General features: G+C 38.1%; 1 protein-coding gene and 1 long non-coding RNA gene across 2 annotated transcripts; one reads left to right on the forward strand and one right to left on the reverse strand.

Moving 5' to 3' along the window:
• Window positions 1-1,292: 1,292 nt before the first annotated feature.
• Window positions 1,293-18,929, forward strand: U2AF2 (U2 small nuclear RNA auxiliary factor 2). The gene is made up of 12 exons (XM_026711773.2): window positions 1,293-1,427; window positions 4,617-4,752; window positions 5,856-5,885; window positions 6,161-6,264; window positions 8,153-8,304; window positions 9,573-9,689; window positions 11,416-11,554; window positions 11,691-11,770; window positions 12,080-12,202; window positions 15,930-16,016; window positions 17,305-17,553; window positions 18,388-18,929. Exons 1-12 carry the CDS (start codon window positions 1,379-1,381, stop codon window positions 18,520-18,522), a joined length of 1,401 nt encoding a protein of 466 aa, XP_026567558.1. The 5' UTR covers window positions 1,293-1,378; the 3' UTR covers window positions 18,523-18,929.
• On the reverse strand, window positions 18,435-22,517 carry LOC148124408 (uncharacterized). The gene is made up of 2 exons (XR_015740456.1): window positions 20,952-22,517; window positions 18,435-20,660 (listed from the first exon to the last, which is right to left on the reverse strand). It is a non-coding gene; the product is annotated as an uncharacterized LOC148124408 (long non-coding RNA).
• Between the last annotated feature and the right edge of the window lie 715 nt (window positions 22,518-23,232).

The raw sequence follows: 23,232 nt of genomic DNA on the forward strand, positions 1-23,232 counted from the left end.
TTTAATTTCCCATTCTTGTCTGTGATATATTTAAACAAGAGTTTATTGAATGAACCAAATTTTTTGGAGTTTGCATGGTCCTCAAAAGCAACACACCTGTGGTTTTTTTTTTTTTTCATATAACATGATTTAGTATGTCCTGAAAATTTTGCTGCATCCATGCAGCATGTTAAGTATGTTCATCTTTTCTAACACTACAGTATACTATGCAAGACCAGCATGTGAAATTATTCAGAGTTTAGTATATTTCACAAAAGAAAAAAAAACTCAGTCTTCTATTTTGTATATTGACATCGAGAGCTCAGGCACGGTCACTTACCACCTGCTAGATTAGCAAAAGTGTTCCCAAACAGATCATCCAAATGTTGAAAATGCTAACAAAAGCAAGGAACATATTACCATGCATGGTGAACATGCCCTGTAGCGAGAAAATATTGGATAAGGACAAAAAAAAAATGGATAGAAAAAATAATTAAACAGCAAATTGAATTAAGACCGGAGACCTTTCCATTAGGTATAATAACGGGAAAATATAATAAGAAAATTTAATGCTACATTTATTAACAGCAGCAAGAATAACTTATGCACAGAATTGGAAAAATGATAGTATGCCACCAGAGAAAAATGTGGTAAGAAAAATACTAGTGTGCCAAGATGAGTAAGTTGATCAGAGAAAGGTAAGAGCGGAAACACATTATTTGACGTGGAATGTACTATATGATTGGTTAAATAATAGATATAGAGTTGAATAGAGAAGCTAATAAGATAAGAAGGTAAAAGATATAATGGACAAAGATAGATTAAGCAGCATAAACAAGTGTATAGATAAGGATTTATGTAAAAGTATGTATACGTCATGAAAGCATAATGAATGGAAATGATGTATATAAGAAAAAATGTTTAATAAAAATTATTTTTTTAAAAAAGATCAGCCATCGCACAGGCACTCAAAAAATTCCCCAGGACGCACTTGAGCAACATCCGGCGGAAATACTCGACCTTTATTTTTAAGAAGCCATGGCTTTTGTGTGTGTGTGTTTTAAGCGGGAATACAAAGGTATATGCGTCAAGCGACCGTAAGATTTTAAGACGAAGGAAATGACGTTACAAAGAGTATAAGAGTCTCTCCGTAGGAATCCGAAACTTTCCTAGAGAGGCAGGGGAACTAGGGAGCGGGAAAAGCCAACCACTAAAAGGCATTCCGGAGATAGCCGAGAATTTCCGTTCGCATCCGAAGCACTCACCGGAAGTTGCCGAACTCCCAGAAAAGGCGCTGTTGCGGCCTACTGCGTGAGGAGGAGCTGAGCTAGCAGGCGCTACCACCGTACAACCGTAGCTAGGCCGGGCCAAGGGACGTCCTCTTTCCTTCTCCGCAACCATGTCGGACTTCGACGAGTTCGAGCGGCAACTAAATGAAAACAAACAAGGTAAGCAAGCGTGGTTGGAGGCAAGCAAGTCGGCCGAGGTTCAACGCCAGAGGGAGAAAAAGAAGTACGAGGTGGTGGCGGCAGCGCCGCCTCTCCCCTTTCACCGCTGGCCGTTCCGTTCTTCACACAACTGGTTTTCGACGCGGCCCATCGGCTGGCCCCCGTTTAAGAGAAGGGCTGGGAATCCTCGTGCACTCGGACGCCTCCTTTATTAGATCTATATCATCCCCCGCTTTCCACCTAATTTGGCGCGAGTCTGAAGTTCGGGCGGGGGGAGGGGTAGGAGGCGAGGCCGCGCGCCCCGAGACCGTTGACGGCGGAGCGCGCGGCGTGCGTTTAAAAGGGAAGCGGGGGGAAAGAAAGGTTGTTGGTTGGGGGAAACTGCCCAGTTTTGCGGGATTGCGGGGTGGCGGGTCTCCAGGGTTGGAGAACGCACGTGGTGCACCCCTCCCCTTCCTGGGGCCGAACGGGTAGGCGAGGCAGGTATTTCGGAAGGACGCGTCCCCGCCAGGGCGGAAAAAAGGCGAGCCGCGGAGCGTGAGGGATTAGCTGCAAGTTTGGCGAAATCTGCTGGGCCGCTTTTCCTCGAGCGCCATGGTGGAAGGGAAGCGAGTGTTGGCCTGGCTTCCTAGGCCCGGGGGAAGCTGCTTTTTTACTAAGGCCATGTGGCCTGACGGCTCAGCTGTAACAGGATACCAGACTTGGAAGGGACCTTGGAGGTTTTCTAGTCCAACCCCCTGCTCAAGCAGGAGAAGGTATACCATTTCAGACAAAAGGTTCTCCCGTTTTATGCAAAGAATGTGATATTAAAACAAAAAAGGATCCCATCTTTGGATTTTGAGGCAGCAGCATGAGTAGGCCCATATTCGCCCAGCAGGGGGTTGAGTGTGTGGGATCTATCATGGCACAACTTATTATTTTTCACCAGGGTTAAACTGGATGGTTCATGTCCAACCTCACCTTGTGGCTGTCTTTCCACAATTTGAATAATTAGCCACAGTTTAAGGCATCAATTCCATCTGGATTTGATTTACACAATATGCCATAAATGCTGTTCCAAAGGGGGGGTGTTGCGCCTTCGAGTTGGAGATGCCAGAGGTTTAAACTTAAGAAAAATTGTACAATATAGACAGTTCTTAACTAACAATCACAAGTGAGCTCAAAAAGTCAGTTAAGGCAGTTGTTAAAATGAGTTTTGCCTCATTTTATGACCTTTTTTGTCACAGCCAAGCGCTATCTCTGCAGTTGTGGTCATGAAGCGATTTTGGCTTCCCCCATTGACTTTGCTTGTTGGAAGACGGCTGGGAAGATTACAGATCGTGATTGCATGACCCCAGGACAATGCAATGGTCATTGACTAGCCTAATCCAAATATTTTGATTGATACAAGGAAACCTGTACTGTAAAATATTGTTATATAGTGTTTTCTGAAAAGAATATGCATGTTATATACAAGTAGCCTTCAACTTACAGCTATTCATTTAAGGCCATTCTAAACTTCAATGCCATTAAAAATTGGTCATATTTTTTTTTAAGAGGCACTGAAACTTGGAATAGTCACCAATGAATGGTTGTAAGTTGAAGACTTATACAACATGTGTATGCTTCTTCCAGAAAAGACTATAATATCTTAGGGGTTTCCTTGTATCAGTCAAAAAAAATATTTGGATTAGGTTACAATACTGTATTCCTGATTTTACTCCCTACTGATAATACCTATTTCTGTTCAGTGGGAATCACAATAATTCACAGACTCCTAGGCCAAATTTGTTACATACTGCCTGGTTGATAGCATTGAAGCAAAAGATAGGCTGTAGTTCTAAGAATGCAAATTGTTCATGTTCTATTTTTCAGAGTATAATTCAGAGGCTGCCTCCCTGCTCTCCAGAATGGATTTCCTTTAAAATAAATCAATTCCACCCTTTCTGAAAGTACAAACATCCATGGGTTTTTTTGGAATTCAGTCCACTTTTTAAAACTGTATTGGATATCTTGGGTATACCAAATGAAAGAAATGTGTGTCCTTGTTTAAGCTTTCTTGACAGTGAAACCAAGGCATAAGAATGTTTTGAACTGCAGGTCTAATGATAACGCTAGACCCACCAGTAGTTTGGGTTATATGACTAATATATAGAAATAGAAGAGAAGGCATCTTTCAAAATGATTTTGTTTGATTAGATCCTTAGTTAAAACTGAAGCTTCCCTGTTTTACTTCCATTAGGTGTTTCTGCTTTGCATGAATGTTTTCGACTATGCTTGTTACCAATGAATCTTAAAACAGTTGGCCACACAAATAACAATTTGTTCTTGTTCTAAACATTGTTTGTGTCCAGCACAGCTGCATTAGTTTTCTCCAGTCTTCAGAACGGTTCTTTGTTTAAGATCTATTGTTTTGTATCTAATTCTGTTCCATATCATGCCTATAATAGGTCATGTAGTAGTTCAGAACTATTAGAATGTAGTGTTAGTTTTGTGGAAATAACATCCTGCATTCTTGCAATTATAGCTATTGATATATTTTAGAAGCAGAGGGCATATAATTTGATGCACTTTTTCTCGTGTTTTATTTGTTTTTTTACGTAGGGTTTGTGTTTAGAAGTCTCAAAAATCTGGGCAGAATTACGCCCACATTTTCATCACTGTTTTTTTTAAATAGAAAACAAAGACTACTTGGTTTTGATTTAAATTAATTAATTAAATTGTTGACACCATATTTTATTTAGTATCTCATTTTTTGCTGGGAATATGTTGCAAAAATCTCATGGAGAATAATTTCGTGTGTCTCAAGGTATGCATCAAGGATTTCCAAATTGGGCTATACAAACATTCTGCTTGCTAGATTTGGAGATAAACTTTGAGATTGTTGCGTGATATATTAATGTTGAGAAATTCTAAAACAATTTATTATCCTATCTCTACTTCTCCCTTTGTTGTTGCTATTTTCCAAAAGCAATTAAGATAATTCCAGGTGGTTATACAACAGACATGATCCAATCATGGTATCAGTTTCTTCTTGGCACTATTTCTTTTCCTCAGTATTCTCCCTTGAAAGTAAACAAAAAAAAAAACCCAATCAAACCCCCTTCCCCCACTCATTGTTTTAGGAAAATGAAATGATGTGTGGCAACCGGAGATATATTCTCTGTTCTGAACCAACAAGCTCACTGTGTTCTATCCTGTTGCCTTTAGAACGTGATAAAGAGAATCGTCATCGTAAACGCAGCCACAGTCGTTCACGGAGTCGGGACAGGAAACGTCGCAGTCGTAGTCGGGACAGGCGCAACAGGGATCAGCGCAGTGTTTCACGAGATCGCAGGAGGCGCAGGTACGGATCCACAACAAGATATTTTTATATTGAGTAGAGAATCTAGGGCAAAACCTCAGAAACATTTATTCTTTTGCCATTCAAAATTATGCAGAATAGTGATTTTTGTGAAAATTAAATTTAGAGAGATTTTTTTTTACACTCTTTGAGATCAGAATAATAATATTGCCTAATAATCCAGATCACTAGAGACCAAAAGTCAATAATTTTTGTAATATTGGCAAGTGGATCTAATTAATTATCATTGGAAATGAATGATTATTCAGTTATTCTGCTGAAATTAATTTTTTTAGGAAAGCGTTCAAGAATAGCCAAAATGAAAATAGTTATGTCAGAGCTTTATGAGAACGTGCTGAAATTGCATGTAGCCAGTATGTCCTGTTAGTTATATACTGTATCCTTTCTAGTCTTGCCAACTATTTTGTCTTTGCATGTTGGGTGAGCTGGAAAATGAACTTCAGGAGACTAAAATAAAGGAACAGCAGAGAAATGGAATACAATACATTAGGTTGTTTTTTTGAAGTTAGCTTTTTTTTTACCACATCTTTTTTGTAAAACGTGGGATAGAAAGCCAACAGATTGCTTTATAATTACATTACTAGTTTTTTCCTCCTTGTCTTTAAACGTCTGTTTCCTTGGCCACTAGGACTATTGCAGTCTTTTGCTGTATCTTTACCTTAAAGATTATCTACAACATGTCCTACAAGGTCCCTTCCAACACTGTTCTATGTGATTGAAACAGCTTTATTAATTTAGGTTTGAAAACCCTGGAATTTTATCATTATTGATAATCAAACACTCTTCTTACTAATTAATATCTGACATCTAAGGTCCTTAGTGATGAATACACATGACCTAGGTATTTGTGCCTGGGCACTTTTTAAACCCAGTTAGAAATGTCATATACCACAGTAATAAATGAATAAAGTTCTTTCTGGAACTTTTTTTCTTAGACTCCTCATTTGTGTAACCTTGGTTACACCTCTGCTCATGGATGCAAGGTTGACAAAGTTATGAAATTAATAATTATTAAATCTCTGAATGTTTTCTGGGGTTGCTTTAAACAGGAAAGGACACCATCCCATTTTGTTTTTGTTTTTCAGATCTCCTCTGAGCCTGTCAGGTCCTCTAAGGTGAGCATTGCCAATTCTTGGTGCTGGCAGGGGCAACAAAAAGCCATGGGAGGCTTCACTTAAAAAAACAAACCCTAAAATTAAGGGGAAAAATGCAAGAATCAGAATTCATTATTGGGATTGTTGCATTATAAATATTGACCATGGATATTATGGAATATCCCAACGGGAATAAGCATAGGCGTAAATAGAAATTCATTTTAATTTTAAGACTACAGTAAATTAAATGTTTTTTCTTCTTCCTACTGACCTTTTATTCTTGCTCCCTACTACAGTCGTTCTCCTCGGCATGAGAAGAAGAAGAAAATTCGCAAGTATTGGGATGTCCCTCCTCCAGGTTTTGAGCACATTACACCCATGCAGTATAAAGCCATGCAGGGTAGGCTCCTCTTTGCTTAAGTTACCTTGATCTGCTCAGTTTTACAACAGGGATAGGCAGCTTGCATAATTTAAAAAAATCTTCTAAAGCAAGCAGTTGTGATTTCTCTCTGGTAACATTTTTGTCCCTTCCATGGTAGTTTGAATAATGGGCAGGTCAGTAATAGAGAGCATAAGAGACCCTATTCATCAGTTGACTCATTGCACATCCACCTTGAATGGCCTCCCCTAGTATCTCATATATCTCTCATCAAAACATGTCTCACCAGTCCCTGTAAGGCTTGCTATTGAGTTAACATCCATTTGACTATCAGTATATTGTAGCTTTCATTGGTGGGTACAGATTTTCTATCTCATTCCTTTTACCAGTCTTTGAATTTGAGTTACAAAATTTGAGTAACAATAATTATAGTTGTGGCCCTTCCATCATACTATAAACCATACATAAAAGTACCATAATGAGAATTTAAAATGGGGGTAATAATTTATTACATTAATAAGCTGTCTGGCTATCAGCAACTCTTAGACATTTGTAAATTTTAGAAAGATTTAAAAAGTAGACATACCGAAACAATATGAAACAGAAGAACAGAGGTGGCAGGCAAAATAAACCTGAATGGGAACAAGTAAAAAAAAAAAAAAAAAAGGATGTCAGTTGTCCTTGCCTGGGTGAACAATCATGTGCAATAGATGATTTCTGAAATGTGCCTATGTGTCACAACCTCACAAGAGTGCATAGGAGCTAAAATAGTATGTCAAACTATAAACCCTATTAAATGTCAATTGAAGGCATATCTGCTTCTTCCTGCAAGTCATAGCCACAAAATTGATTTAAGAATAAGCACGTTTTAAACTGCTACTTCTGGATTTTATTAACCACAGAGCTTAACCTAAAGGTTGTTCTGTGGTTTTTGTGACAAAACCTCTAGGTTTTACTAATCATAGACCAAATCCATATTTATTTTTAGCAGCAGAACTGTATAATGTTAATAACCTTAAACCACAGGCTGGCAGTTCTGTGACTGCTGCTTAGAAAGGAGAGGCAGTGAGCATGAGTGAACTAGTGTGATATAATGGTTAAAGTGCTGGCCTGGAAACCAGGAAACTCTTTGAGTTCTAGTCCCACCTTAGGCATAAAAGCTGGCTGGGTGATTTTAGGTCATTCATTCTCAACCCAACCCACCTCACAGGGTTGTTGGGAATATAGGAGGAAGGAGTATTAAGTATGTTGGCTGCCTTGAGTTTCTTATGAAGTAATAAAGGTGGGATAAAATCTAAATAAATAAATGAACATATGATTTTAAAGGCATAAATGTTATTGAAAAGGGTCAGCCTAGGAGTTTTCCAATTTGACCTTATAACAGCTGTATAACATCCATGTTGTGATCAGAATGCTGTATTTCAACTTGGGAACATTTTCTGTGTATCTGATGCATTTTGGATTGATGGTTTACTACGCATAATGAATAAAAAATAGCTGTGATCTTTGCTGGTGAATGGGTAGTTATTTTTTGCTGATGAAATAATAAAATTAACATTTTATGTGTTTAGAAAAGTATTTGGATTGCTTGTTTCCTTCATTCCATATATGTTTTAATAACACGTTAATTCTCATTGTTGCCACAGATTGTTTAGGGCTCTTCAAAATGTTCCGACTCCAGAATAAGCTACTCTGAAGTGCTCTATCTTCAAAACAGATTTATTTTAAGCCACTTCTGTAGCCCACAAAATGGGGCTGTTTGGGGTTGACATGTTTCATAATGGAACATTTTGCACATCCTTAATCCTATGTATGTATGTCATCAAGACTTTCCCAATATATAATGTTTTTATCAGGAGAATCAGAGCTGGTGACTTTCAGTATACTTTTCCCCTCCCCCCATTTCTAGCTGCGGGACAAATTCCAGCTACAGCTCTACTACCAACTATGACTCCAGATGGGCTGGCCGTAACACCTACACCTGTGCCTGTAGTCGGCAGCCAAATGACACGACAAGCTCGTCGTCTCTATGTTGGGAATATCCCTTTTGGAATAACCGAGGTACTTGTTAGCTTACTCTGTTATCTCTGCCTTAAAACTTTTGGCTGCAACTAATGCTCAATTTCAGTGATACCACCAGAAAAAGCAGCCTGGTTTAGTATTTGTTTCTTCTTTTTTATTTTTAAAGAGATGGTGGTAAGAATAGAAATGGGAGTGCCTCACTACCCAGAAGAATTCCACTTTCACTTCCAGTCTTATTTTGCCATTTTGGATCAAAAACTACATATTTGACATTTTGCCATTAAATTTGAGGGGTTTGCAAAGGGAATACTGGAGGTTTAAGTTGGGAAAGCCAACTGCAGCCATTCTCAAACTGTTATTATGACTTGGCATCTTAAATGACTCATATTTGATAGTTACAAATTTTTGGCGTACTTTTTGTGGTGTTTTTCATCCATAAATCACATGAAATGAATTTTTGCTCTCCCTGAATATACCGATGGGAATTGTAGCCAGATTGAAAGGATATTCTAAATATTCTTTCCTGTCAGATCATGTCTTCTCCCCACACGTTTTAGTGTTTGTCTTTAAAAAAAAAGTTTGATTTGGGGTTACTGCTATCCACATTTTTGAGGTTGCAATAGAGACATATCCATCCTTTATGCTAGGGCCGAAATTGCTTATGATGGCTTGAAGCTGTGCTGATCATAGAGAAAAAGCAGCTCAACCTTTTCTCTGTCATACAGATAAGAGGATGCTGTTTTCAAAGTCCATTTCTTGTTTTTCATTCATTATGAGGGCAAAGTGACTACATTGAGTCCGTGAATTGCTCAGTTTACTATAATATCCCTTCTTGGGGCATCTTCTAAATTTGTCTTGTACAGTTGATATTTACATTTGATCAACATGGTTGGACTGAAGAGGTGAATTCTGATTTAGACCTTCAGATATGGGAATGGGGCATTATTTCATTTCATTAAATTTGTTGTGGCGCTCTGGGCAGCAGCATATTTTATTTGCAGTTCTGACTGTAGCTCAGTGGTGCTTATATCTAATAGAGGGAGATGTATTAAAACCTAAATGACCAGAAAAATAAATATGGTTGCTTGTTATTTAATTATCCCTACCAAAAAGAAAAAAAAGACCAAAGAGTTTTCCATTTCTCTTTAAGTGAATAGTGTATGGGACTGCAATCCTCATAGCTTCACAGTTTGCTACCATCATAGCAGGCAAGTAGGAAATGTTGTTTTGTAATCTATTTGTGATCCAGATTGCCATTCCAGCTTGTATCATACATCTACTCTTTGCATCTCTTTCCATTCCAATAGGAAGCAATGATGGATTTCTTCAATGCGCAGATGCGCCTTGGTGGTCTTACTCAGGCTCCTGGTAATCCTGTCTTGGCTGTGCAAATTAACCAGGACAAGAACTTTGCTTTTCTAGAGGTGAGTTTATAGAGACTCAGGACAGGTTCAAAGCACCACTGATTTACTCGCATGATTATGATTCTGGAGAAATCAAAGGAAATGCATAAAATTGTTTGCTTCATGTAAATTTATTGGATGTTCAAAATATAACATAGTTGGCCCCAATCCGTGAATTCTAAAGCTTGGCTATGTATGAGGCTGTATAAGAGTTATTCTCTTTTTGTATGTTTGATCATGATCTTAGGCCACAACTGTGAAATTGATGGTGTAAGGTTAATCCAGCTTGCTGCAAGTTAATAGATTTAATTTAAATGCTAAATTCAGGTTTTAGAAAATATTTCTATAGAGTAATGTGATAGTAGGAGAGGAAACATTTGCGATAATAATTTATGCAAATGTTGAAAAACCAGATGGAAAGATATCCATTCTTTTCCAATGTATGAAATAGAAAAGCCAAGAGACAGTGGGATTGACCTTTATTGGATGCAGGACATTTTAGAAATAGTAGTGCCTTGCTTATTTGTTCAGTTGACAATTTCTTTTAATAGCATTGTTTTCTAGAATTTGGGACTAATTTAAGCACTCCAGTTGTGCTGCAAACTTGTTTCATTATTAATTATTCTAATTCAAAGCATCTCTTGCTGATGCTATCCTTTGCTCAATGTCTGCATTTAATTGAACAGTAAAACATGGAATTTGTACAAACAGGAAAAAAGTTAATATGAATTAGATTGTACGCCATGCATTAATGGATAGGAGGTAGAAGTAAAAAGTGGAATGGATGGCTTGTAGAAACAAACTCTCCCTCTCCCCAAATAAATAATTTTGTAGACCTTAAAGGTGAAGAAGTTGAATTGTTTGAAATCGTAATCTTGATAAATATAAATATGTATTTAAATATGAATTATCAGCCCCAAGAGTATTATGAACAATTTTTAATCTTCTAAACAGGGATGTCAAACTCAAAGCCCACAGGTGCTTAGATATGGTCCATGTGGACGCTCTTGAAACAGCTAAGGATCAGCCCACGGTGCCTCTGCCAGGGAAAACAGCACTCAGGAGGGCCATAGGCGGTCCTTCCAAGCTCCATTTCTGGTGGCAGAAGGTTACAGGGTGCTGTCACAGCCAAAAATGGAGTTTGGGAGTCCATTTTTGGTGGCAGAGTGCATAGGCACCCCCAACACAAGTAATGTTGAGCTGGCCACACTCAACCTGAGCCCCCGAGGTCAAACAACCCTGATGCAGTCCTCAATGAAATTGAGTTTGACAACCCTGTTTTAAAATGTTCGTTAGAATAAAAATGCTAGATATGAGGTAGTGGTTATATGAGGTTTTGATTCTATCTGACAGTTTCTTAAGCTGCTTTGACTTCTAACTTCATATTTTTTTGGTATTTTTATCTACTCTTAATGCTTTGTGGATAAATACATAAATCTCCACTTCAGCTCAGGGCATGTCTCCTTGGGTGTATAAAATAATAGCTTCCTTGTTCTAAGTATTCTACAATCTGGAAGATTATTGGTGCGAATTTCAGTCCTTGTAAATTTTGCAAGACATGTACATTGAACTGTAAAGAGTCTACTGTTTTCATAATTGGGCACTGATCATGTAACCTTATATAAATCTATAGTTTAATTAGAGATGGCTATTTTGCTTTTTGTTTCCTGGGTAGTAGTAGCCATATATTCTATAAGAGACAAATGATACTGATTTTACCCATCCCCCCCCCTTTTCTCTGCTCCAGTTCCGTTCTGTGGATGAAACTACACAGGCCATGGCTTTTGATGGGATCATTTTCCAGGGACAGTCACTGAAGATCAGACGCCCCCATGATTATCAACCGCTTCCTGGCATGTCTGAAAACCCATCAGTTTATGTGCCAGGTGGGTTTATCAGACTTCTGGTGAATAAAAAAGTGATGGTTACATAATATACAAGGAGGGGGAAATTTAGCAATGTTGTATGCAGCGTATGGATAATTTCATGTATTTGCCATGTCGACCCACTTCCTTCTTATAGGTGTCGTTTCCACAGTGGTCCCAGATTCTGCTCATAAACTGTTCATTGGGGGTCTGCCAAACTATCTTAATGATGATCAGGTCAGTCTCGGAATATGACACAATTCAGGATAACATGGGCAAGTGATTCATTCTCCATTCTCCTTAATTTTTAACCAGCTGGGACATGTTTCATATTCAGTGTAATTCTTCGTTAATAGCCAATTTGATCTAGCATTTTATGGGAAATCCTTCTACTGAAGTATTTACTAATTTTAATAACCTTCTTACAAAAGCCAGATATGTCTTTAAAGACTATTTTAATTCTTCACAATACCATGCTACTTTGAAGATTTGGCTACTACTTGGTGTGATGATAATCATTGACATTGTTTCTTCCTTCTCCATCAGGTCAAGGAGTTGCTCACTTCCTTTGGGCCCCTGAAGGCTTTCAACCTGGTGAAGGACAGTGCCACTGGCCTTTCGAAAGGTTATGCCTTCTGTGAATATGTGGACATCAATGTCACAGACCAGGTAAGGCCAGCCTCCCTTGTTCATCCTCTTCATTTTTGCTCTGCAGCAGCCCGCCGATCTTCCCGTGGGATATGGGGGGGTTCTTTGTCCTTTGAGCAGGTGGGGTGTTTTTTTCTCTCCTCCTCCCCTCTAGGGGGTGCCAGCTTTTCTCTCCTTTACAGCACAGCTGCTGACTTAGCGGCAGACACCATCGAGTTAGTGTTCTGATCACTTCTGCTTTTTGTTCCCCCCAAAAAAACAACAACTCTCCCCGAATGTTAGTCGGAGAAGGCTTCGGCCTTTTTGCGAAGACCCTGGCCGCCGTGCCCGACCGAGAGCCGGTAAGAAGCCCTCCCCTCACCAGTCAGGGAAGAGCCGGGTCCGTAGTGCATTTCACTCATTTCCCTACCCCCAGTAAATTCTCTGTTCTGCACCCCTAATAACTATGTTTCCTTTCTCCCGCTGTGCTTTGTGTTACAGCGGGGGGAGGAGGAACAGGCCCGTAACCAGCAGACATGCTTGCTAACTCCAGTGGGAGTTGTAAAATGCAAGTATTGACATTTATAGTTTAACAATAAAACAAAGGAAAAGCACCCCAGATTCCCCTTGCCCTGTTGGAGAGGGGGGACCTGTGGTGGAGAGGAAACACCCCACAATTCCCAATAAGGTTCAGAGTGTGTCGGTGGTAACTTTGCATGCAGAGCATAAGCTCTTGTTTTTGGGTTGATCTCCATCAGGGTTATGCATGTGTTTCTTTGTAATTGAGTGCCATTATTAGTATGTATGGATACATGTTTTTTTATATATATTCTTCCCCACACCTGCTTCCTGTCCCATACAGCCTTTCTTCCCACATGCTACTTGGGAAGTGTGTGTTTTCCCATGCTCTCCCTTCCCCTCCTTTGGTCTCTCTGCATCAAGGAGAAAGCTATGAGTTTTTAGCAAAAGCTAAAATCTTGGATGCGATCCAAAATCAGATTATAAATCTGAGAGAAATGGATATTTACCTCTCTAACTTCCTAGGCCACCAGCCTCCAAAATGGCTTCATAGATTAAGAAGACAACAATATTACAGAAAGAGTAATAGTAGTGCCAAGAAAGCATACAAAATATATTTTCTGTATTATTCACAGGCCAAAGGGGCCTGTTGAACACCCCAACCTGGGAAAAGAGCCAAAGTTTTAGAGTTCACTGGAATGTGGGTCAGGTGAAAGCTGTATGAATTTCTGGGGGATCCTGTTCTAAAGGGTAGGTTCAGTAACTGAAAGTTCATTTCCTGCAAGATAACATCGCTTAATCAGTGAACTCAAAGCAAGCCAAATGTGATTATAGACAACAACTAGATGCTATAAGAGATGGATGGCTCCTCAGGTACGACCTGTGCCATGTGGGGCTTTATGGTAATAACTAGTATCTTGAATTGCACCAGGGAGTTTCAGTCCAGCTAATAAAGCAAAGGGATTTGTTACAGGGGCATAATGTCTGCCCATTGTGGCTTATGTCACTGCAAAGTGGACCAATTATAGTTTCTGATGAATCATTAAGAGCAGCCTATGGTGTAAATTGTAATAGTCTACTCATTAGTCAAGACATGCATAACTGTAAGGAGAGCCTCATGATTCGGACATGGGTACATCCAAACCAAAACGGGTGCAAAGACCTTCCTGTTTACAGTCATTACCTGTTCCTTGAACAGGAATTGCAAGTCCAGGAAGATTCCCATATTGTGCACCAATCCAGAAAGGGACAATGTGATCCCATTCAGAATCAAAGATCTTTGGAACTGGGGAGTCCAAAAATCTACAGCTAGTCTTGATGGGATTGAGTTTGACATGTTCCTCTCCCAGAGCTTCCAGATATCAGGACAACCTAGTTTGTTTTGTTGAAATGCACAACTGAATGTCATCCATGTATTTATTGTAGGAGGAGTGTAAGTATTCAGCCCAGTGATACCCCACAAATTGCAGGCTTTGAAAATGCTAACAGGCTTTTCTGATTTTTTAAATATTAAAATATTATATATAACATGATATTTTATATTAAGAAGCAGTACAGCTTGCTCAAACTTCAGGTAATTTCCTTTGGGTTAGATATTAAGATAAATGCCCTAATTCTAAAAATAATTTTACAGAAACACAGCAACTGTACATCTTGGACCCAAGGAAGCCATAGATGTTGCATATGGATCTTCCTAAGATTGTCATCAAATTGTTATTTGTAATGCAGTAGAAAGACATATTGATTACATGGAGAACATTTTTAATGTAATTTCAGTTACATTTACATTAAATCAAATGCTACCAATAATCCCAATTTGACTTTTGCTTCAAGAAATCCTCTGAAGGAGCAAGCATCTGAAAAATTATTAATTAAAGTTTATTTTTAGTGAACCTTATTGTTTACCAACAATAGAAAGATACTTGATTCTTCAGGAGACTTTTTAATATACTCCACAAATTCTTAAATGAATAGTTCAGGTCATACTTTTATTTTGCCCATACAGTTTTAAGAAGTATTTATTGAATTGTCTCTTTGTTTGAGATTTTAAATGAGGTCTTCTATATCTAATTGAAAAATGCTGCATAAGCCATTCCCTTCCACTGTCTATATAGCTTGTAATTTATATATGCTTTACAAATTAGATGCTGACAGTAGATGTTATGTGCACCAAGAAGACCTAACATTTTAAACTGCAGATAATTAAAATGTTGAGACAATTCTGTTCTCTATACTTAGCATTTAAAAAAAATATTTGGAAAAGGAACAATCCCGGCCAAGTGCCATTAAGGGAAAGAAGAATACGATTATGTCATCTGAATAAATGAAAATTACTTTCTAACTAGACAAGTATATTGGTATAATAACATTTTTTAAAACTCTCCTTTTTTCCTCCTGTCTTATGTTCTTACTTTATCTAAAAACAAGTTTCTAGAAAATTGTCTCTGAGAAAATTAGATACTGGAAATTTATGTCCAGATGTATATAATGAAGATACACAATCATGAATACAAGCTCTAAATCATAGCTTGAATTATTTTGGCCAAGCTGTAGATTAATATGTATTTTGCTCCATCCCTGGCTGAACCAGCCCTTCGTCCACTGGATTCTTCTGTGTGGAAAAGGATTAGTAAATTTGCTTGCCAGCTTTTTACTTAATTGATAACTGAATTGTGCATTCTTTCATAAACCTCAGTTTCTATATTGTAGCTGAGAAATTATTTGGGCTCATAATCTTGCTTCTGAAATCGGTCTGTGTGGAAACCAGATTCTCAATATTGTAAAACCTGATACTAAATTCTTTTATTGGGGCTGGACTGGTAAGTTGTAAACTCCCAAAGCATGACAACATCAAATCAGTGGAATTCTCATTCTGAGAAGTATGTGGTCTCATCTGCATCCTTTTAGAATTTTCTGTCTTTGTTGGCAACATTTGGCTGAAGCTGAAATCTCATCTTTGCTCTTCTCCTTCATGCAGACAGTCTTGTTGACTCATCTTAATCCCTTCCAACAAGATCTATTTTTAAAAAAACATGCTGATTTTGAGGCCCGGCAGGTAAATAAATGTGGTATTAAATCCAAAGCAGTTCAGTTCAGGTAGGAATCTGGTGGGGAGGGGGCATAAAAGAAGCTACTTTTTGTGTATGAATGTGTGGATGTTTTAGAGCTTGGGGCAGAGGGGTGTGTGGTTGGTGGCCTCAGAGGCTCAAGTTTTGAAGTGTCTGGATTCACTTTTGTTTTGCCCTCGCAGGCCATCGCGGGGTTGAACGGCATGCAATTGGGTGACAAGAAGCTTTTGGTGCAGAGAGCCAGCGTAGGAGCCAAGAATGCTACCCTGGTGAGAAAGGAAAGGGATTGGGATGAGGGAGAAATGATACCAAAGAACAATATTTCCAGTATATATTTGCAGGTTCTGTTCCTGAAAATTAGAAGGTTGGTCTTATTAATACTGTCAAATGCCTGTGGTTGCAGGCATAGGGGAACTACTCATGTCTTGCCTTGCTTAATGAGAGAGAAGCAATTTCAGGCAAATAAGGATCCCAAGCCTTTTAGGTTATTCCGGAAATAAGTGTGCATGAAGTAGAGAAAATTCTTCAAATTTGGAACAGCTGTGACTGTTTCATGTCACCCTTGGCTTGGCAATATCAAAACATCTTTGGTGGCTCTGTGTTTCAGACGAAACAGAATCCAAATGAGATAGACAAGGCCGTGTTGCCTTCTTTCTCTCCTCTAACCAGAATCCAAATAAGATAGACAAGGCTGTGTTGCCTTCTTTCTCTCCTCCTCTACCCAGAAGCACCCAGTGCAGCTGCCCCATTGGCTTGACTGTCCCCATTGTGTTTCTAGCACTTTCACTCCCTCCCTTCAGCTGCTTCCACCAATTTCTGATTGAGTATTCCAGGAAGCTTCATGATATTCTAAAAGACATTTGTTCGGATAGCAAAGGCCCTTTTTAGTTTTTACAAATGTCTCTTTAGTGCACAGACTTTATTTTAATTACTTGAACATTGGAGCTGTAATAATAAAATGTTTGCATCACATTTATTTCTGAATCCAATTCTTATTTTTATATTAAATCTATTTAGCCAGATATGCACATGGGCCCAGAATAATTTGAAACCTAAAATGAAATAGTACCTGCAAAAATAGTGTCTTTATAAAGACATAAGCACTGGCATGATCACCTGATGCATTGAAGCCATAGATTAGAAGAATATGGTGCTGATTTCTGGTGATCTAAACAACCAGTTTCTAAAGTAATAAGTACTAGTACCCAAAGAATTACAATATATCCAAAAGTTATTATATTTTTGAGAATCAGAAATTATTATTCCTGCTTTCCTTATTTCTTCCAGGCATAAGAAACATAAACTATTTCGTTGACAGAGAAGTAACACTTCCCAGTTTCAGATTTTGGGACTTGGTTTTAAAATCATATTAAAAGTAGTTGTTTGGTATGTTTTAGATTGAAGAAACTGATACTTTGAATTCTTCCAGAAAATAAAATCAAAGCTTGTAAAGAAAAAATACAGAATTGTTTGTGTATGTTTGGAAATGACAGTTTAAATGATTGTATCACTGAATTCCTCTGTCTGTGGCTTTCTCCTCTCTTGCTGCCCCTCCAGAGTACAATAAACCAGACCCCAGTGACCCTGCAGGTACCGGGTCTAATGAGTTCCCAGGTACAGATGGGCGGTCATCCAACTGAGGTGCTGTGCCTCATGAATATGGTATTACCTGAGGAGCTCCTGGATGATGAGGAATATGAAGAGATTGTTGAAGATGTCCGTGATGAGTGTAGCAAGTATGGTGTTGTCAAATCCATTGAAATCCCCCGGCCTGTTGATGGAGTTGAGGTGCCTGGCTGTGGAAAGGTACTTAATGGTTGTAGGAGTGGCAGGATGGGGATGGTGTTTTAGAAGGAAATGAAGAAACTATTGCTCGATTAACGTAGAATGCTTCTGTTCTTACTTGGCTCCATGAGCTCTAAGGTATACATGGGACATAGAAGGGCTCAATCAGATGGCTCTGCTCTAAAGTACAAGCCTATCTACTACAGAATGATGAGGCTGAATCATGGGTGTCCAAATTAGGATTTCAAAAGTGTAGCTTAGTGTCCAAGAATAGCTTTAAGCTTTATCTTTTTGCCTTTGCAGAAACTTCTGGTATCTCATCTCTATAAAGTAAATTGAAAAGACAGTGGAGTTTTTGTTAAGTAAGCCGGGGTATCAAAAGTGGTTTTTATTTTGAAAAAGACAACTTGACTGATTTTTTGAGGAAAAACTAGATGTTTTGCTTCCTATCCTGAAAGCTTTATCCATTGTATTGGATCTTCGCAAGCATTTGCATACTGGGTATTCCCTGGTGATCTTACATGCAGTCAGAACCCCGCTTAGTTGTTAAGGATTAGCTAGGTTCTGTCTGTTTTAAATCATCCAGCGTAAAACTGGGTAGCTTTAAGAATAGTAATGTGGTGATCAGTTCATAAAGGCAGCTATCTACAAATTTAGTATGGTAAATAAGTTAGATTAGATGCATGGAGGAAACATTTAATGAGAATCAAATTACAATAAATGTACAGTTGCTTCAGTTTATTTTTCCTAATCACTCTCTTATATGTATGATCTGGGCCAGATTTGAATCCTTTTGTCATTTTTTAAAAAAATGTACCACTAATTATCTTTTCTCTTGTCCTTTCACTCTTGTAGATATTTGTGGAGTTCACATCTGTCTTCGACTGTCAGAAGGCCATGCAAGGCCTCACTGGACGCAAGTTTGCAAACCGGGTCGTTGTGACCAAGTACTGCGATCCTGATTCTTATCACCGCCGAGACTTCTGGTAGCCCAGCCCTTGAACCAGTCTTGAGGGGGTTTTGTGGAAGCAGGGGCAATTCGCTGGCCAGAGAGGCTCCTTTAGCAGCATAGCCTGTTTATATTTTATGGCCAAAATCTGTATTTCTCCCCCCGCCTTTCCATTTATCCCAGTTCCTTCCTTTTCCAAACGACCATCAGTCCACCCACCCATGCCTCCTCTGGTTACCCAATGATGGTTACTCTGTAGTAAAATGTTGTCTCTTATCCATATTTCCCCTCCTCCTTTCTCTGTGATGTTTCAGATTTTTTTGCTAAACGGAGTTTTGCTGTCAAAACAGTGGGTCTGTTTTTGTTGTATTTTCCTTTCTTCTACGCTGTGTGTATGGACAACTATTTCTCTAGTGTTGTCTCTCATAATTAAAAATTTTTTTCCCAATTCCCTGGTGTCATTGGGGCAACTTCCTCAATTTTAAATCCGATTGTAAACAAAGATAGTTTAATATGCTTTTCAAAGGGAAATTTATCAACAAAGATGCTAACAGTATCAAAACCTATCAGTAAATCTTACATAATAATGGTTATTGGGATCAGGATTTGTCGCTAAATGCAGTAAAATTCAATGTCACATGATTGCCACTTTAGTTCTGGCATTAAGAATAACATAAGGTAATTACCATTTGTAACTTCCTGCTGGATTCCCTATTGACTTTGTCAGAAGCTGGCAGAGAAGATTGCAAATGGCAATCATATTATCATAGGATGTTGCAATGTCATAATTGCAAGCCAGACACCAAGCACCTGGATCATATAAGCACATGATCAAGAGGATATGCTGATGGCTGCAATTATGAGAACCAATTGGAAGTATGTGCAACTTTGGTCCTGAACAAATGATCATTAAAGGAGAATTACCTGTATAAGTGTAACGCTGATTGAATCTTAAGAACAGAAGATAGAAATTACTTTTAAGTATAACAACTTCTGCCAGAAGAATTCTGCACATTGCTTTTGTGATGGAGAAATTGGCAAATCTGTGATTACAGATTTCTCAGATGGTGTTTTTGTGGGACTATGTTTGGGTGCAATAGCTTGTATTCCTTAGATCAATGTAGTGTTGTATTTGTAGAGGGTGTTTCACACAGGCATCAGTTCCATTGGTTTAAAGTGCAGGAGGCTGAGTTTTTTGGTAACCTTAAGCAGAATAAAATGCCAGTACGTGGTACTCTGGATCTATAAACTTTCCAAAAATCTTCATTTTCATTCAACTCCTTTCAACAAAACTATTTTTTCCCCTTAAGAGGTACAGGTGCATACTTAAGATAGTCAATTCATGCTGAGAAGTTTATGTGAGGAATTACTGAATAAGCCTTCCAACATTTCTATGGCAATAATTCACTGCCTAATATAACAATGGTCCATATCAATAACTAGCAATAGAAATAATGAAATTAGCATGATCTCTTACATAATCTGTTCAGATTGCAAGGATTAAAATATACTTGCTGCAGAATTTGTGCTTAGTACTGCATTCTGATTTACTTAGTAACACACCACTATGTAAAGCTTTTCTAAAATGGTTGCCTCAGCTTAAAAAAAAAAAAAAAGCTTAGAGCTTGCTCACAAAACTTAAATAGGATAGTAAATTAAAACTTATAATGCTCAGTTGAGCTTACTAATATGTTGGAATGTGTACAACTGCAGCATGACTCTTGAAAATTCCCAAAAAGGACTGATGGAAAAATTTGCAATTATTCTGCCTCCAAAATACCAAAGCTTACATATGAAGTAAATAGTAACTAATACAACTAATGAAAACCCCAGCTGACCTTTCTCAGAATTTGCAATTTTTTAAAATTAATGAACTTGCCGAATTTAGTCAGCCTGATGAAATGTGTGCTCATATTGATATAGGAAACTTATTTTAAATTCACCTTAATGGGGAATGTCATGTTGCTATGATTATTTCAAAGTGCCTTTACTGAGTTTGGCTTCTCTGGACATAGAAATGGGAAACAGCAAAATAGCTTAATGTTATACTCTAACATCTGGTATTACTATAAGGCAAGCTAATTAGATCTGTTACGGATAAACTTTATATAATCATATAATTTATAATATGTATTACAAGTACATCCACAAATTTTGTGTGTGTGTGTTGTGTGTATACCTACACACACACACACACATATATGGATCTTTGGTTATTCGGGTTTTCTCCCACGTAAGATTGGCAGTATCTAGGCAACGTTTCGATGAAGTCTCATTCATCATCTTCAGGCTTGTGTCTTCGGCTCTGTGCTTCTCAGGCCGAAGACACAAGCCTGAAGATGATGAATGAGACTTCATCAGCGTGCCTAGATACTGCCAATCTTACGCAGGAGAAACCCGAATAACCAAAGATCCACGTACAAATATCATGAGAACCTCAGAAAACATACACACACACACACACACACACACACATGCATACATATATGTATGTATCAACAATCCTGCTTAAAAGTAGGATTAGTATGGACAGATATTCCAATTTTAAGGAGAAAACAAGTTTTCGTGAACATAATTTCAAATAGGAAAGCTAGACACATTGATCAGCTGAAAATTGTAAGTGGGCAAATATATTTCTTGCTGCAGAGTAACACAGTAATGGGAAATGCTTACCTTTTAAGGCCTGTGACTGCTAAAGTAACAGCATATTAAAGCTATAAATATCTCTAGAGCAATGACATTTTGACATGCATTTTCTTTCCTATGTTTTTCTTAAATATATTTTATTACATTCAGAATAGGAAAAATATCTCTTCCCAAATGTTTTTCTCACAAGCACAACGATGTGAAACAGAATTAAGAGAAAAATCCAATCTTCTGGACCAATGTTAATCACTAAACCTAACAAATAGGTAGCCAGGATTAAAGCTGCAGTTGCTATAGATCAGAAGTGCAAAATTTATACTGGCTTTTTAAAACACCAATGACTTTAAAGATATCCTAGGGACAAATAGTAGTCTCTTCCATGAACATCTGAGGAGTTACTGAAATGAAAAGGGTCTATGATTCAAAATGTCTACCTAAGGGAGGCTTTATCTCTGCAGGTTTTCACAACACACTTTCCCTTTTAACAGATGCATGATGTTGACATCTTGATATCAGTATCCTCTTTCAGTGAATGGGTTTAATTTTCTGTGGGTTTTTGTTATTTTTGGATTGAACCTTCAGTATTTGGCTGGAATGGGAGATGACAAATAATTTTGCTTGATCTTTTATCTGCTTTAGATTTCTCAGAAAATTAGTATTTTTAGATAGGGTCTTGAGTTTTTAGCAAAATATCTAAAGTAGACAATGCCATTGTATTATTTTCTATGTATACATGCTTACAAGATCCTTTATTATTCCAGCTATACCATTCTTTTGTATGTGCCTAGTTTGTAGAATTTCATACATAACAGGAAAACTTTTCTATTCAACCAGTGTTCTCCAGCTTCAATAAACATATTTTTGTAGTCAATCAGACTACTGGATTTTCGGGGGGACGGGGACTGTATGCTATCACTTAACATGCCAAATGGGATGACTTTTATGGGTTGGGTACAAACTGCTTTAATGTTAAAAATAAACTGAGTTTTCTTTACATTTAATGGAAAATTTGCTGAATCTGTAAGATAAAAATAAAAGATTCAGAGTGATGATTTGGAGTAGTCTCTTGCCTTTATCAAAATATTGCATTTATAGGTACAGGCAGAAGATGGGACTCGAGAGATTGTTATTTTCCTCCCTCATGGATCCAGTCTCAAACTTATCTTTATATTAATATCATGCAGGAAATGCTAGTGCTGTTCCTTAGGTGGTGATTTGGGATTGGCTACTGTTCATTGCAGGACACATTTCTGATTGATATTCCCTTGGGGTGGGGATCGCCAATTTGAGAAAGCAGATACCAATGTTAGGCGGCGGTTGGGAAGAAGTTCAGTATAATCACAGAAACATTTGCAACTCTTACTGGAGCACCCCCCACCCCACCCTAAGTATAAACAACTGCTTTCTGACTTACAAAAGCATGGGTTACATTCACACAATACCATTTTGTTCATGAAACATTTGGCAAGGTTTGCCCTGAATGTAGTGAAATAAAAGTTGCTATTTCTGAAATTTGGGGTGGTGGTGGTAGAAATAGGGTCTCCCCCCGCATCAGAATGCTTATATATGAAGAAATGAAAGAAAAACTTATGCTCAATTAAACGTCATATGAAACGTTTACTTTTTAAAAATCTATACGACCTGACCGTTTGCATTCCCCGTTTGTGTTTTGTGGGGTTTTTTGATCCCGGCTCAATCAACTTGATTGCAGGAAATACAGTTTCAGCAACAAAGTGCTCAATGTCTGGAATACTCTACCTGACTCTGGTTTCTTGCCCAAACCCCAAAAACTTTAACCTTAGACTTTCTACTGTTGACCTCACCCATTTCCTAAGAGGTCTGTAGGGGGCGTGCATAAGCGCACCAACGTGCCTACCGTCCCTGTCCCTATCCCTATTGTTTCTTTTATTTTTTCTTATATGTACCCATTTCATGTATTCATAACTATGTTTATATTTATACCTGTTATCTTATAATCGCTTGACAAAATAAATAACATAAAATAATTTTTTTTTTGTCTTGGCCCGATTCTCTATGATGCGTGAACTACCGGACTCTCAACATGGAGAAGAATGAGGGCGGAAATGGGCACCACCTGGAGGTGG

This window comes from Pseudonaja textilis, chromosome Z (genome assembly GCF_049901715.1).
Source record: "Pseudonaja textilis isolate UNSWEBS1 chromosome Z, rPseTex1.2, whole genome shotgun sequence".
NCBI classification, from domain to species: domain Eukaryota; kingdom Metazoa; phylum Chordata; class Lepidosauria; order Squamata; family Elapidae; genus Pseudonaja; species Pseudonaja textilis.